Raw genomic sequence first — 18,088 nt, 5'->3', positions numbered from 1 at the left:
GGGAAAAAGTAAAATTATGGGCCAGATACATCAACGATGTAATTATCATATGGAAGGGCCCATGAAATGAATTAGAACTATTCATACAACAACTAAATGAAAATACCATTAATCAAGAGTTCACAAGCGACATCAGTAAGGATTCCATTAACTTCTTGGAAATGACAATATTCATTGAAAACAACAAAGTGGAACATAAGACATATACTAAACCTACTGATTATAATAGCTACCTAAACACAACAAGTAACCACCATAAGGCCTGGGTGAAGAACATCCTAGGAGGCCAACTAAGACACGCCAGACATAACTGTTCAAAATAAAAGGATTTTCATGCACAAGCAGAAGATTTATTGAAAAATTTCAAAGAAAAGAACTACGTTAGAAACTCTGTAAGAGGAAAAATGAAGAATTAAAAATGTGAATAGAGAAGAACTACTACAATATACAAATGGAGCCGCACTCATCCAGTGCGGCTCCATCGCAGGCGCGCACTCCCGGCGTGACTAGGCGATCCGTCCGCCTAGCCCCGCCGGGAGTGCACAGAGACATTCTCCCTTTCTAGTGAATGGGGCACGTCTCCGTCACGGGTGCGTGCACCTGCCCGGATGGAGACGCTCTCCCATTCCAGCAAATGGGGCACGTGTCCATCACGTCTAGGTACGGACGGAGCCACGACTAACGTGGCTCCATCTGTAGACCAAATAAATTGGAAATAATGCAAGATCTCTTATTTATATCCAATTATTCAACACAGAGCAGACTACTATAAAGAAGTATGAAAAAGTACTGGCGTGTATTACAGGCAAATGAAGACCTGAAAGAGATACTGTCGCCACATTCCCGCATGGTATATATTGAGGGCACCCACAATTAGATAGTCATTCATTAGAATCCATCTGATGGACAACAAAATAGAGACATGACCTAAGAAAAAAGGCTTTTCATGCGTTGCTGCGGGATGTGTATGGCATGCAGAAAAACAAAACATAACTCAATAAAATTGATGAAAGAGATAAACTAATTTTCAATACACAATTAGAGACTGGATTAGCTGCCAAACAGCCGGGGTAATATACCTATTATTTTGTCCCTGCAGATTATAGTATGTAGGCAAAACACAGAGGAAGTTACATATAAGTGTACAAGAATATGTCTGCAACATTAAAAACCAAAGGGATAATCACGGTATCCCAGCACACTTTAAAGAGAAAACAACAGCTATCCCAATGAACTGCAGTACGTAGGTCTGAAGACCATAGAAAGGACTCAATATCAACCTGGAAATAGCCCCATCCCTAAAATGAAAAATCATATTAGTTTTTTTTAGGTACCATAAAATCTACACCTATGTAAGATCTTCCCATCACTGGATTAATAACACCATGAATCTGGCCATTTCTCATGCACAATTTAATCTTTAGAGTTAGCAAGATCACTGTGCACAATCTACCAGTGATAGCAATCAAACCCCACAAGGTGTATCTAGCTCTTACCCACCACCGGTATGCCATAACAGCATCGTAATAAGGAGCTTATAGTATCCACATCCCATACAATAACTTCAGGGGGACCACATCCAATAGGATCTATATATCCCCATACCTTTATGTTACATATGTAATAATGGGAATATGCAATGGGGATTTTCTACCGATGAGTATATTAAATAGAGATGAGCGTGTTCGGTTCCCTAAGAACCGAACCCCCCTGAACTTCATGCTCCGAGCCCGGATCCGCCAGAATTGGAAACCAGAACGAGTCAATATGTCATCATCCCACTGTCGGAATCTCGCGGGTTTTGGATCCCATATAAAAAGCCGCGCATCTCCGACATTTTCACTCCGGACTTGGAGAGTGAGGGAGACAGACCTCTGTCTCTCTCTGTGGGTGGTGGTGTTGGGTGGGGTTAGTGTGTGCTCTGTAGGGGTGCTGCTGCAGTGACTGTGGTGCACCTGTGCTGTGTTAGGGGTTCTGTACTGGCTGTCCTGGCTGTTACTGGTGTTTCATGTGCTGCAGCAGCTGTATATGGGTGTTGCTGTCCTGGCTGCCACTGTGTTGTACAGGGTGCAGGGGCACTGTCCTCCTGTATGCTGGAAAATATAGTGGTGCTGCTGGACCTGTATGTTGTAAAAATTCAGGGATGCAGTTGTTAAAAATTAAAAGCACACTGCTCCTGTATGCTTTCAAATATATGGGTGCTGCTGGCCCTGTATGTTGTAAAAATTCAGGGTGCAGTTGTTAAAAATTAAAAGCAAAGGAAGGAAACAAGGTGGCTGAATGTAGTACTTACTCATGGATTGAAGACTTAGGCCCGAAGATGTAGAGGGGTAAGCAATGAGTACGATGAACGAGAACGATACACTGAAGAACGATTCATTCAGCTTTACTGAGACCTCAATCCTACACAACGACTAGGAGATAAGTCTGCGTGAATTCTGAAATATGAAATGTTCGTGACTTGTCAACGATGCTGAAGAATATTGAATGAAGAAGTGACTTGTGATTTGTAAACGATGCTGAAGAACTCTGAATGAAGATATGACTTGTGATTTGTAAACGACGCTGAAGAACACTGAATGAAGAGATGACTTGTGATTTGTAAATGATGCTGAAGAAGAATGAATGAAGAGATGACTTGTGATTTGTAAACGATGCAGAAGAACACTGAATGACGAGATGACTTGTGATCTGTAAACATTGCTGAAGAACACTGAATGAAGAGTTGAATTGAAGAACAATGTTGAAGAGAGGATCGCTGTGAGCACCGTCAGCAAAAGGAGACCCTGTACCAGATAGAGGACCCAGCAGTTAAACTGCAAGAGCAGGTGGACTGGGAGCAAAGGACTGCAATAACAGAACTTATCACCAGACGGCCATAACAGAACCAGGATATCAGGGGTTGAGCACCTTACAGCAGCAAGTAACTTGAAGCACTGGCACCATGACTAAGCAGCAACACCTTTTATAAGGGAAGACTGCACCGGATTGGCTGGATGTGAACTGGGATACCTATTGGCTTGGCTTGGTCTCCAACATAGCGGCTCCCTGCACAGAGGACACATATGGAACCAGCACACAGCCACTACCTCAGGCTTCAGCCTCCCAGACGCCGCACTCCAGCAACAGAACACTTGGAAACAGACACCTCCGGCTGCCATGCTCCGCTCCCCAGGACCCGGACCCCGGCCTCCAGACACCCGGCAGCCGCACCGGAGAACCTCTCTGCCGCAGCTCCTGTCTGCCGCAGCCACATCAGCCAGCTAAAAGAAAGACCGCAGGAACCAAAACCGGAGGTTTTCTAGGGTGCAGTGAAAATCAATGTACACTGGCCCTGTCTTGTATGCTGTAACAATTCTAGGGTGCAGTGAAAATCAATGTACACTGGCCCTGTCTTTTATGCTGTAATAAATAATTCTAGTGTGCAGTGAAGATCAGTGTACACTGGCCCTGTCTTGTATGCTGTAATAATTCTAGGGTGCAGTGAAAATCAATGTACACTGGACCTGTCTTGTATGCTGTAATTATTCTAGGGTGCAGTGAAAATCAATGTACACTGGCACTGTCTTGTATGCTGTAAAATTACAGGGGTGTTGTGAAAATACAGGGGTACTGGCACTGTCTGCGGTTGCGATGTCTAGGCCTGACCTTCACAACACTGTATGGGAAGAGGAGGCTCCTACCACCATTTGTACGCCCCCTGCAAGGAGCACCGCCAGTCCAGTTGCTGATATTGAGATTGAGGATGTCACTGTAGAAGTACACCAGGATAAGGAGGATATGGGTGTAGCTGGCGCTGCGGAGGAAGTTGACAATGAGGATTCTGATGGTGATGTGGTTTGTTTGAATAAGGAACCAGTGGAGACAGTTGTTGGCCATGGGATGAAAAAGCCCATTGTCATACCTGAGCAAAATACCAAAAAAGCCATCTCTTCGGAGTGGAATTATTTCTTCACAAATCTGGATAACAGGTGTCAAGCCATCTGTTGCCTTTGTCAATCCATAATAAGCAGGGGTAAGGACGTTAACCACCTTGGAACATCATCCCTTATACGTCACCTGCAGCACATTCATCATAAGTCATTGTCAAGTTCAGAAACTTTGGGTAGTTGTGTAAGCAGTCCACTGACACCTAAATTGTTTGAATATTATTTCTCTGTGAGGATGTAAACACTGAAGGGGGTGGGGGGATCTGAGGATGAGGACGATATCTTGCCCTGTAGAGCCAATTTGTGCAACCGGCTCACACATCCCGGCTGCTTCACTGTGAGTGACCTGACGAGTTTGGCTTCTACCGGCGCGGTGCATGGTCCATTCTTTGACTGCAGCAGGTTTGGTGGATAGCCTGGTGGATTGTTTCATGTGTTTTAACTGGCCCAAAGAGTGGGTCTTTTATGGTACGAGTCTTTTATAATCCATGGAATGTCCTGTTTTTAATTTATGTGTGAAATAAATTTATCTGCACTATGGGCGCATTCTCCTGATTTTTTCCAGATATCATCATTTATATTCATAATGCCACAATTAGCAACATATCTATGCATAGTTTTACCAATATAATTTTTATTGACAGATACTCCGCTTAATTGCACACCACACCCACACTTGTCCTGACTGTTGTTTTATGTGTTATGTTTGAGTTAAAAAAGGGCAAAATATCCGTGGAAGTCGGCCTCAGTAAGGGTGGAAGGATGAGCACATAAAACACTCTACTGCCGCTATAAATATACGGCAAGGCTGGAGATACAGTAATGTGTAATCCTGAGGAAGTCTACCTGAGGAGATTTGCATCGATATTAGATCTCAGCAATCCTAATTAGTGCCACGAAGTGCTATACTCGGCCTTATCGGGTAGTAGGCCAGCAGACACCCAGCTATACTGGACTATCCAAATGAGGACCTATCCGTACCCAGAAGTCATCGGATGGTATCTGGGGAATGCCAGAACTGTGGCAAGGTACAGGACAGAAGTGCAGCTGGATAGCTCCACTCTACTTAAAGCAAGTCCTGAGCTAGCCAAGGGCATCAAAATACCTTACATGAAGGACAGCACTGGCATAACTCGCTACACGACCATATGGGTAAAGGACACCTCAAAATATGGTGATCCGCATGCTAAAACTGGAATATAATCCTAGGTAACAACAAAGTACCTTGTATTATATTATTAAGTATTGCAGCAATTACAGCACCTTACTTATATACAGGGTGAGTAAAACCCTTACCTCTTTACATTTTTTTTAGGTATATAAGCGAAAGGATAAAAACAAAAGGTAGAATAATAAAACTAAAGACAGACTGGGAGTCTTGTTGAGGGAGACAATGTGATAATAGATCATCTTAATAATTGTTTTTGCTCAGTATTCACTACTGAAAGAGAGGGGAAGGGGCCACATTTAAAATGCAGGGATTATTATTAATATTATTATTATCCTTTATTTATATGGTGCCACAAAGGATCTGCAGCGCCCATTACACAGTACATAATCAAATGAGCAAACAAGAAAACAGCACTTACAGTACAAGACAATACATAGGACAGGTATAGAAAACTCGGGGGTTAGGTGCCATCAAAGGGAGTATGGAGTGTAAGATAGTGTAAGAAAAGGAAAGGCACATGAGGAAAGAAGTCCCTGCTCTTGCGAGCTTACAATCTAAAAGATATTCAGGAAAATGATACAAGTAGATATACAGAGGAGGAGGTCCTAACAGAACTCTCAAAGCTGAAAGTGGACAAATCTATGGGGCCGGTGGGATTCATCCAAGGATACTAAAAGATCTTAAAGAGGTGCTGGCAGCACCATTAACAGAATTATTCAACCAATCATTAGCTACAGTAGTAATTCCAGAGAACTGGAAAAGTCCCACTGCACAAAAGTGGAAACAAAGAAGAGGCAATCCACAACAGACCAGTTTTTACTTCAGTAGTCTTACTTCATTAGTAGGAAAATTGATGGAAACACTCTTAAAAGAAAGAGTTGTAGATTATCTCAAATCCAGCAATTTACAGGATCCCAAATAGCATGGATTCACTAGGGGGGATCATGTCAAAAAAACTTAATTTACTCTTTTTACTGTGTGACTAAAGTGATGGATAAAGGTGGAGCCATGAACATAGCTTATCTAGACTTTAGTAAGACTTTTGACACTGTTCCACATCGCAGACTGTTAAATAAACTCTAAAGCTTGGGATTGTATACTAAGATTGTTGAATGGATAAAATCTTGGTTGAAGGATAGAAAACAGAGAGTTGTGGTAAATGGAATGCATTCACAAGAGGGAAAATGTTACCAGTGGATTACCCCCAGGGATCTGTACTTGGACCAGTGCTTTTTAATATCTTTATTGGAGACATTGCAAATGGAATTAAAAGGAAAGTATGCCTTTTTGCAGATGACACAAAGGTATGCAACAGGGTTGACACACCAGGAGGGGTAAAACAAATGATTGAGGATCTAGGTAGACTAGAGGAATGGTCAAGAGTGTGGCAATTACAGTTTAATGCTAAAAAAATGCAAAATCATGCATTTGGGTCTCAAAAGTCCTAAGGCACTATACTGGAATCTACTGAGGAGGAAAGGGATAAAGGAGTCACTATTTCAGGTGACTTAAAGGCAGGTAAGCAATGCAACAAATCAGTGAGGAAGTCTAGTCAGATGCTTGGCTGCATTGGGAGAGAAAGCAGCAGTAGCAGAAAGAAGTAATAATGCCACTATATAGGTCATTGGTACGGCCTCATCTAGAATACTGTGTTCAATTCTGGAGGCCATATCTTCAAAAGGATATTAATACATTAGAGACTGTACAAAGAAGGGCAACTAAAATGGTGCATGGCCTTCATCACAAAACTTTCCCAGGAAGACTAAAAAATCTCAATATGTATAGTTTGGAGCAGAGAAGGGAAGGGGGGGGGAGGGGGAGCATTATAGAAACTTTCAAATATGTCCAGGGTTTTAACAAAGTCCAGGAGGGAAACATTCTTCAAGGGAAGAGAAGCAATAGGACACGAGGACATGCACCGAGGCTGGAGAGAGGTAGGTTCAGGGGAAATATGAGGAAAACTTACTTCACAGAAAGGGTAGCGGACAAGTGGAATAGCCTCCCATCAGAGGGGGTAGAGGCTAAGGCAATAGAGCAATTTAAACATGCATGGGAGAGACATAAGGGTATCATTACAAAGAAATAAGGATCAAATAAGGTTTGAGATACAAATATGGTAAGAAAAAGGGGCAAACTAGATGGGCCAAGTGATTCTTATCTGCTATCACATTCTATGTTTCTATCACCAAGACATATGCCCTGTATTTTGATTGACTTTTTATTGACTGTATATACTTCCTTTACTGGACTTTGAATCTAAGGGTTCTACCCTTACAGAGAACAGAGATATTTTTAAATTTTTGCTGAATGTTTTTATGTGTACTGTATGTCATTTTATACCGGTATTAGGCACTTAATTAATATCTTATATCTGATTAATTTTCAGTTATTTGTAGTATTTATCCACACGGTTGTATGTTATATTACCTCTTTTACTTATAAATACATTTTTGGAAATGTCATCATTGTAGTTGTATCATTTACTTGTCTCATTGTAGTTGTATCATTTACTTGTATCTAACTAGGCATGCACTGAGTCCGGTTGTGTTTTTATAGTCCTGTAGTACAGGGAGACCACTGATGACCCAACACCTGATGGTCCGGCATCTCTTTTAATCTGGACACATAAGGTGCCAGGGGAAGTTAGGCTGCGGCTGGGAGTTAGGCTGCGGGAAAGCTTAAATAGGCTGTGGGCAGAGTAGGACTCGGGGGGAGTTGGGCTGCTTGCGGGAGACGGGCTGCAGGAGGTTTAGGTGCTGGGTGGTGATAGGCTACAGTGGGGCTGCAGGATAGAATTATGCTGCGATTGGAATGGAGGGGGGGTGGGGTGTTGGGATGACGCTGATACCAGTGCCTCTGATACCACCGTAATCTGGTAAAATGGATAATCCGGCACAGTGTTGTAACCAAGGGTGCAGGGTTATCGGTGGTGTACCTGTTCATTCTCATTCTCAGTAGCAACTTGTTAGAACCCTTTGTTACAAATTAGCTCAGTCCCATACCTTGCCTTTGGGAACCCTTTAAGTTAGGCCTTGCCCCCTATTCAGATGCGCACCTCCACCAAACGGATGGATACAGATGCCAGACCCAGTGACGCCTCTGTGAACAGTTGCCACCCAGAAACGCCTACTTCATTTTAGTCTCACACCTGCTTGCAACTTTGGACACATCAGAACAGTCAGATCGAAAACGGGAGATGCATCAGTTTTCACAGATGCCTCCGACTCAAAGTCAGAACTGTAGTGTGAAAACCATTTTCTAAATTCCGAATGAACAACTCAGTAATAAACTGTTACCGATCTTTAATATTTAAATTAACAGTCTTGGTAAAATTGATCTAGTCTTCTATTTAAATATTATAATCATCACATGTTCCCATGGTTTTCTTGATCTAGAACTACATCTTTCTCTTTCCTACTGTCACTTTAAATGAATCATCGCAATCAAATTGTATCTGTTGATCTAATGCTATTATCTCAACGTTTGCTGCAGTAATGAACTTGTGAATGTCCCTACACAAAAAAGCAATAAAAAGGTAAAAGTCTATATTACTTCCCTTTAATTAGTAGCATTTGTGAAGGGGATTTGTAAAGTTGCATTAATCTTGCAAATACAGAAGTGAGGCAGAAGCCAAAATTGGATTACGACAAGCAGCGAATGTAATTATCGTGCTTCAGGCCTGAGTGAGCTGTAGTAAGAAGCTTAAAACAGGAAAAACGTTGGCTTTATTTTCCATGTCAATAAACCATTCCCCAATAACAGTTGATATAAAAAGTTGCAGGTTTTTGTGTTGTAAAGCCTAAAATGATCATGCCCTTTACCAGTGCCGTAACTAGACATTTTAGCGCTGTGTGCAAGAATCGGCATCGGCGCCCCTACCCCCTCATGACAAAAATATAGGGGCATGGCTTCATGGGTAAGGGGTATGGACACAAAATAATACCAATTCATATTACGGTGCACAGTAGTCTCCATTATTCAAATTACGCCACACAGTAGCGCCACTACAGCGGAGAGATTCCACTTATTACACATTACGGCAGACAGCATCCCCTTTTTTACACATTACGGCAGACAGAGTCCTCTTATTACACATTATGGCAGACACGTTCCCTTTTTTACACATTACGGCAGACAGCGTCCCCTTTTTTACACATTGCGGCAGACAGTGTCCCCTTTTTTACACATTACGGCAGACAGAGTCCTCTTATTACACATTATGGCAGACACGTTCCCTTTTTTACACATTACGGCAGACAGCGTCCCCTTTTTTACACATTGCGGCAGACAGTGTCCCCTTTTTTACACATTACGGCAGACAGCGTCCCCTTTTTTACACATTGCGGCAGACAGTGTCCCCTTTTTTACACATTACGGCAGACAGCGTCCCCTTTTTTACACATTGCGGCAGACAGTGTCCCCTTTCTTACACATTACGGCAGACAGCATCCCCTTTTTTACACATTGTGGCAGTGTCCTTTTTTTACACATTACGGCAGACAGCATCCCTTTTTTTACACATTGCGGCAGACAGCGTCCCCTTTTTTACACATTACGGCAGACAGCGTCCCCTTTTTACACATTACGGCAGACAGATTCCCCTTTTACACATTACGGCAGACAGTCCCCTTATTACACATTACGGCAGACAGCGTCCCCTTTTTTACACACTACGGCAGACAGCGTCCCCTTTTTTTTACACACTACGGCAGACAGCGTCCCCTTTTTTTACACATTACGGCAGACAGAGTCCCCTTATTACACATTATGGCAGACAGAGTCCCCTTATTACACATTACGGCAGACAGCGTCCCTTTTTTACACATTACACATTACGGCAGACAGCGTCCCCTTTTTTCTACACACTTCGGCAGACAGCGTCCCCTTTTTTACACATTACGGCAGACAAAGTCCCCTTATTACACATTACGGCAGACACGTCCCCCTTTTTTACACATTACGGCAGACAGCGTCCCCTTTTTTACACATTACGGCAGACACGGTCCTTTTTTTACACATTGCGGCCCACAGTGTCCCTATTTTTACACATTACGGCAGACATCGTCCCCTTTTTTACACATTACGGCAGACAGCGTCCCTTTTTTTTACACATTACGGCATACAGCGTCCCCTTTTTTAGACATTACGGTAGACAGCGTCCTCTTTTTTACACATTACGGCAGACAGCGTCCCCTTTTTTACACACTACGGCAGACAGAGTCCCCTTATTACACATTACGGCAGACAGTGTCCCCTTTTTTTACACATTACGGCAGACAGAGTCCCCTTATTACACATTACGGCAGACAACGTCCCCTTTTTTACACATTACACATTACGGCAGACAGCGTCCCCCTTTTTTTACACACTATGGCAGACAGCGTCCCCTTTTTTTACACATTACGGCAGACAGCGTCCCCTTTTTACACATTACGGCTGACAGCGTCTCCTTTTATACACATTGCGGCAGACAGTGTCCCCTTTTTTACACATTACAGCAGACAGCGTCCCCTTTTTTACACATTACGGCAGACAGCGTCCCCCTTTTTTACACATTACGGCAGACAGATTCCACTTTTGACACATTACGGCAGACAGATTCCACTTTTGACACATTACGGCAGACAGCGTCCCCTTTTTTACACATTACGGCAGACAGCGTCCCCTTTTTTACGCATTACGGCAGACAGCGTCCCCTTTTTTTACACATTGCGGCAGACAGAGTCCCCTTTTTACACATTACGACAGATAGAATAGACAGACAGACAGAAAGAATAGATGATACTTACTATCTCCCCGCTGGCTCAGGCAGTCAGGCTCCTCGGTGCAGCTGCTGGCAGATCCCGGGCAGGGGAGAAGGAGGAGGAGCAAGGGGGACTCGGGAGCCTCAGCAGCGTACTGTAATTCGTGGCGGCGCCACTGCAGCTGTCCCTCTCCTTCCACATAGGCTGGCCGCCGCCGCTGTGAATGCTGGGATGCGCTTCCCTCATCCCAGCATTCACAGCGGTGGCAGCCAGCCAAAAGTGGAAGGAGAGGGACAGCTGCAGCAGTGCCGCCACCAATTACAGTGCACTGCTGCAGCTCCTGAGTCCCCCTCACTCCTCCGCCTTCTCCCCTGCACCTGCAGCTGCTGCTCCTCACCTGGCACACAAAGGCAGCTTGTAATGAGTCAGTTTGACTCATTACAATGCGGCCAGTTGCGCCCTCAGGGCGACTGCACTGTGTGCCAGGCACACTTGGCACACACGTAGTTACGGCCCTGCCCTTTACCACCTTTCATGTTGAAAAACAGACAATTTTTAGTACAAATAATTGAAATACAATACCTGTGAAACCTGGATGCATAAGTGTGCACTGTTGAAGTTGGGGGGCTTCAAATCCCTAACAAATGCCAAACATTATATCACGTCAAACCATGTGAGAAAATGTAGTGTTGTCTGATGAGACAGTGGTTAAACTATTTGAATAAAATTCTAAAACATATGTTTGTCCCAAAGACAACACTACAGAATTGTGACGCATAGGATAGAGCACAGGTTCTCAAACTCGATCCTCAGGACCCCACACAGTGCATGTTTTGCAGGTCTCCTCACAAAATCACAAGTGAAATAATTAGCTCCACCTGTGGACCTTTTAAAATGGGTCAGTGAGTAATTAATACACCTGTGCACTTGCTGGGTTACCTGCAAAACATGCACTGTGTGGGGTCCTGAGGACCGAGTTTGAGAACCCCTGGGATAGAGGATGTAATAAATAACTAAAAATATCAAGAAACTTTGAACTGAAACCTACTAGTCTCTGTAAGAAAACTGAAGTGTTTTTTCACCTTCTAAGTCACCATCCATTCCGATTCCTCTACCAAAGAAAGGCTTCAGAAAAGGAAGATCAAAGTCTTGGAATGGCCTGGACCTCAATACCATTGTAAATCTGTTGATTGACCTCAGAAGGGCTGTGCACAGGAACTCCCCAATGTCTCTGACCTTGAACATATATCCATGGAAACCTGGAATAGAAATATGGAGTCCAGGTAGTATATTTACTAAAGTGCAGGTTTCTAGAAGTGGAGATGTTGCCCATGACAACCAATCAGACTCTAGCTATTATCTTCTAGAAGGTGCTAGATAAATCATAAGCAGAGTCTGATTGGTTTGCTATGGGTAACAACTCCACTTCTATAAACCTGCACTTAGTAAATATACCCTCAGGTGTCTGAAGAGGATAAAGAAGCTGATTCCACAATATACTAGTTTAGGGATAGTCACATTTGTGCAAGCAGGGTATTGTGAGGTTTTTATTTTCAGTTATTTTTCTAAAATTTTTTAATTTTTTTCACTTTCATTTTGTTGGCTCTAAGTTCACATTCAAGTAAAAAGAAGCATCTGACATGAATTATCTTAATTTCAGGCTTTATATCACAAAAATCTGAAGTTTGTGCAGACTTTTTATATTGACTGTAGAAAAGAGATCTATAATGTACCTATTTTTGCTAGTGGGATTGCAGTGGGTTTGGGGTTAGAGCCCTATGGCTATTGACAGCTGTTTACAAAACTGCATCAAATTCAATGCTTAGTAAATCCTTTACTCAAATATTGTTGGCGATTCCCATTGGTTTCTAAATGACGTGCAACCTGCCTCTTAGGGAATTTGCCCTTTAATCAGCATTTTGCTATAGCATGAAAGTGAAATAAACCTACAAGATGGTCACAATGTTTGAAATGACTGAACCAACGTGGGGTTTAATGTTGCCAGCAGGACCTGACAGAGTTCAACCAGGTGTTCTGTAAAGAGAATGCAGAGCCATAGGAAGTGACATATAATTAGTCATGAGTAGCTCAAACAACCCATCTACAGCTCTGAAGTCTTAGCTGGGGGTCTGTCCTAAGTTTCTTCCAAGATTTCAATGAGGTTCTGAGGCAGTGTTAGACCATAATGTTTATTTTGTTTCTCTTTAATTTATTTCTTTTTCAATTTGCTTCACTAATCATGTTTTAATTTATCTTAAAGTAATTTATAAAATATTGATTTCCTGTCTTTTACAAATAATTATATTTCTTGATTGTGCTGCAAGAAAAGAGGAACCAATGTGGCCTTTGATGCTTCCAAGTTAGTATAATTATTGTATCCTTATTGTGCATTTGTGGTGATGTTTTATCTGAAATGTTTTATATAATACTAAATGCAACTGTGCCTTTTTTTTTTTTACTTCTCTAGTTATAACTCCAAATCCATAGTCCAGGCTGCTTCGTCTGAATCTACAGAATCAGTTGCTGCAATGTTGAGTAATCTTCTGAAAAATAAGAATTATACAGATGAAGAGCTCAGTAATATAAATCTGTCTGTACAATCAGTGAACATACAGCTCTTAGGTAACTGTTTTCTTTCAAAAGAATAATTTTGTGCAGTCATAAATTCATTTATTTGCTCTTTAATTGACTTCCCTTTTCCATAGAAAGTCAAACAATGCTAACTTATGTCAGAAGGATACGTAAGCTTATTGCACAGTAGTTTAACACATACGTAATTCTGTAAAACATTTTACAAGTTTATGAAAATTAAATTACTATCTCTGAGTTATTTGGTTCATTTTCATTTGGTTCAAATTAACAACACTATATATTGAATCAAATTAGATTTTACAAGCGTTGCAAGGTTACATTTCAAACAGAGTAAATGGAAACAAACCATCCTAGCATTTAAAGGTACACAATAAAAAAAGGCTACAGTAACGGCTGATGTATAATTGTCATGGCCAATATAACTGCAACCAGCCCAAGGAAATATTGTTTAGTTACAAAATTACTAGATGCTCATTTGTTTTTACTTCTTCCTTAATGCGTTGCCTGACTATTCTTCTGTGTCCTACAGTATGTGTCTTTATTTGGATAAGATCCACAAAGGCTCAGGCCTACATGTAAGGATCAGGGATGCAAACGTTTTAATTTAAGGTTGGCGATAATAATCTGTTGCTATATATAAATATGAGGAATATTAAGTTACTGCAATCATTGGGCAAATTAGGACCTAGATTTATTGGGGGGTTATTCAGGTTTGTTAGCAAGCCAAAAAAGCACTATATGGGCAAAACCAGTTGCACTGCAGGTGGGGGCAAATGTAACATGTGCAGAGAGCAGGGATGTAGCCAGAATTTTGTGGGCCCCATAGCATCATTTTGTAGGGGCCCCTGAATTTAGTTTGTACACTCCCCATCCAAATCTTACTCTCTCTGCACGTTACACCTGCCCCACCTGTAGTGCAACATGGTTTTGCCCATTAGTGTGCTTTTTTTGGTTTGCTAACAAAACTGAACAAAGCCCACAGTGTCTTACATGCTTGTTTTTTTACAGTTAAAGCTACCATTCTACACAGATCCGTAGAAAGTCATGCCCAGCTCCGGTAAAGGGGGGGTGGCTTAAAAAGGGGGCGTGATGATGCCCGTTACTAATAAAATATTTACTTCATTTGTGGCCCTGTGCGCTCCATGGGGGGTGCAATCTTAACACAGTGGGGCGCAGGGAAGTGTACCCGCTTCCTACCTTACTTTATCATGAAGTGGGTCAGCACCATCTTTCCAGTGATATTTGGGAAAATGACACTGGCCGCTAGAGAGCAAAGACACTTTCTATGTGCAGCGCCATCTCCCCAAAGAGATCACCGGAAAGATGGCGCCGCCGATGCCGGCAACAGCACAGGTTTATTGGGGTGGATACTGGACCCAGGCCCCCTCTGGGCCCCCTAGCAGCCCTGGCCCGGTAATTTGTACCCCCCCCCCCCCCACTCAGTGCCACTGACTATTCTTGGGGTGCAGGGCAGCACAGCACCCCTCTTTCCTCACAGCACCTCCTTCAGCACAGCACACCTTTCCCTTCACAGCAGAACACCCCTCTCCCCTCACAGGACAGCAACCCTTTCTCCTCACAGCACCCCTCACCACATAACACCCCTCTCCCCATCAGAGCACAGCCCCTCTCGTAGCACAGCATCCTTCTCCAAATACAGCACAGCAACCCTCTCTCTTCACAGCACCACTCCCCTCACAGCACAGCACACCTCTCCTGTCGCAGCGCAGCAACCCTCTCTCCTTACAGCACCCTCTCTCCCCACAGAGCACAGCACCCCTCACAGCACAGCACCCTCTTTCTCCTCACAGCACTCCCACAGTAAAGCACAGCACCCCTCTCCCCTCACTGCACAGCACCCTTCTCAGCACAGCACCCCTCTTCCATCACAACAAAGCATCCCTCTCCCCTCACAACACAGCACCCTTCTCAGCACAGCAACCTTCTCAACACAGCACCCCTCACAGCAAAGCATCCCTCACAGCACCCCTCTCAGTACACACCCCTCTAAGCACAGCAAAGCACCCCTCTAAACTTACCTGTCAGGGATACTGGTGTTTTTGTGCCGCAGACCTGCCAACGGCTCCTCAAGCAGCTCCTCTGAATACTGGCACAGTGGGGGACTGAGTGAGTGACAGTGACTCACCGTCACTGTTTGCAGCGGCATGCGCATGTCAGGCTGTGTCGCAGTGGTGCCCTCCTTAGTGTGGTGCTTTACACAGCCGCATACCTGGCGTATTGGTCTGATGAGGTATCCCAGGACATTTTATGTTTCTTGGTTGTAACCTGTTTTCCACTCAAGATTTTTTTTAAAGTTCCTCCAAGCTGCCCAAAATTTTGGTTTATGATAAACCTAAATATGAAATTAAATAAAATTAAATATACCTAACATAAACAGATAAATAAATAAATAAATAAATACCGGCTATTCCTTTTACTGTATACTGAAGGAGAGGTGTAGGATTTATAGTGCTAGGTTGAAATATCTTTTTTATTTTTCAGAAGGTTACAGTATGTATCTGCACATTCAATCTCATATATGTATCTATTACTTTGGAACTAATTGAATACTATCATGTTTATGTTTATGTTTATACATTTTCTATGTATTACTGACAGTTCCAGGAACTTGCCCAAGCAACTCCACCATCTACAATGGGAATGGGGAATTTATATATCTTTGGATGGAAACAAATCCAGCAGTAACAGCTAGACAACCATGCCAAACAAACCATGTTGAGTTTGCCACAAGATACTGGTAAGATCAGCAATATTAAAAAATTGTGCAAGGATGTTTTCTCAGGGAATCAGCAGCCTAGCCCAGTGGTTCCCAAAATTTCTTGAATCACGGCGCCCTAGAGTACAGTATCAGCATTTTTTTTCACGGCACGCCTAAGATAAAAGTGTTTTATTGATACATTTTGAAAAAAAATTTATTAAATTAAGTAAATTGTGCCTACCTGTCCTTACTGTCAGGTATGTGGTGGTGTACAGTGGTGCTTCTGATTATCCACATGTTTTATGATTAGCAGTTACTAGCGCTGGTTGTGCATATCACTTTAACCGTAAATAACTTGGTCCTGGACCACTAACCCTAGGCACCCCTACAAGAGCCTCACAGGACATCAGGGTACCTAGGCACACAGTTTAGGGACCACTGTCCTAGCCATTAGACCTGCACAGGATGCATTGAAGTAGATAAATGTAATCACTTTGCCTCCATATTACTCCTGATAATCTATTTTTATTTTATATCTTTTAGCAATATCAATGTCAGCAGTGAACATGCAGAATGGGATAATCCTAACTATAACATGTGTGTTCCTAGTACATTGGAGGATTTAGAATATGTCACTGTAACACCAGGTAATACAGATGCTCACATTAGTATGCATTATAAGAGTACAGCATGTCCTTTTTATTTGGGACATGTGACAGTTTGTAGATCACAGTAGTATAGTTATTTGGAACTTTTCAAAGGAATGTCTTTTACACTTTATCTTTTATACTAATAATAACCTGTAGTATAGTATTCTTATTATTCTAAAGATGTGCCTGGCACAGAGAGTCTAGGAACACTGAACAGTGATGATTCTTTTTGTGGCTGATATGAGATGATAGTATGACGGGAGAAGAATTTTTGTAACCAAAGCAAGGGTACCAAATTGCTCCCTATCATCCTCATTTTGTCATTCAGTGGAAATTTCCTGTTCATTTCACTCAGTTCCCATACACAGTGGGCCTGATTCATGTTTGTACGCACTTGCCTACACAGCTGTGATTTTTTTTTTTAGGCTTCTTAATTGCTAATCATCGCAAGTGAAGCTGCCGCCCAGAAAACAAAATAGATGCCCACCGGAACCATTGCAAAAACTAATTTGCAACTGCGTACACATACGCATGCTATACACATTAATGAGAAACATCGACTTCTATGGTAGCCCTTTGGCTGTGCAGACTGGACACAGCAGTAGTGACACAGGAATCATGTTTCTCTATGTATATGATTGCAGCTGACCACAGATACACACCCTGAAAATGACCATGACACACCTGCGTTTTGCTGACACTCCCTATTACCATCCCAAAGGTATCTTCCTGTCAATCGCTCTGCGATGAAGTTCTCACTGCGATCGGAATCACAGAGGTACCTTGCCACGTGCATGTGCAGTCTGATGATGATCGCTTAGTTGTGTACAGACATGAAGTACGCCGTTTGTATCACGTCACCCTTTAGAGTGCAAGCTCTCATTGGCAGGAATCTTTGTACATTTTGTTCTCTTTTCCATGTGTGCTTACTGTTTGTACGGCAATGTCCCATGTTGTATTGTGCAATATGTTATATTGGTGCTATAAAAATGTCATAATAATTATCATTTACATCTCTAGGGCTCGATTATCATTCATGTATTTTCATGACCATAATGGATGTTATAGGACTCACACATAACAGATCTTATATTCCCTTCAGTGATATACCAGGCGTAACTAAGGTTGTGTGACCGGTGCTGCTGCCCAGGGTGCAAGGATGAGAAGTACTAGCATCCAGTGGCGGATCGGAGGGTGGGATGGGTTGGCATTTCTATCGCTATGCTGCCGATACTTATCACATTGCATTTATATCTAGATTGTGAGGCTGATTCCTGGGTATG

The 18,088-nt window shown here is 42.6% G+C and overlaps 1 protein-coding gene across 1 annotated transcript in view; it reads left to right on the top strand.

Annotated features, from left to right (window-relative positions):
* The first annotated feature begins 4,892 nt into the window (after positions 1 to 4,892).
* The window catches only part of ADGRG4 (adhesion G protein-coupled receptor G4), a 102,815-nt gene continuing 89,619 nt past the window's right edge, over positions 4,893 to 18,088 (top strand). The window contains exons 1-5 of the mRNA XM_063938553.1: positions 4,893 to 5,081; positions 13,169 to 13,203; positions 13,312 to 13,466; positions 16,056 to 16,194; positions 16,699 to 16,802. Coding sequence (XP_063794623.1) covers positions 4,893 to 5,081; positions 13,169 to 13,203; positions 13,312 to 13,466; positions 16,056 to 16,194; positions 16,699 to 16,802 — 622 coding nt within the window. The remainder of the gene's footprint in view (positions 5,082 to 13,168; positions 13,204 to 13,311; positions 13,467 to 16,055; positions 16,195 to 16,698; positions 16,803 to 18,088) is intronic.

This window comes from Pseudophryne corroboree, chromosome 8 (genome assembly GCF_028390025.1).
Source record: "Pseudophryne corroboree isolate aPseCor3 chromosome 8, aPseCor3.hap2, whole genome shotgun sequence".
Lineage (NCBI taxonomy): Eukaryota > Metazoa > Chordata > Amphibia > Anura > Myobatrachidae > Pseudophryne > Pseudophryne corroboree.
The sequence above is the reverse complement of the archived record's forward strand: the minus strand, read 5'-3'. Positions and strand labels throughout refer to the sequence as shown.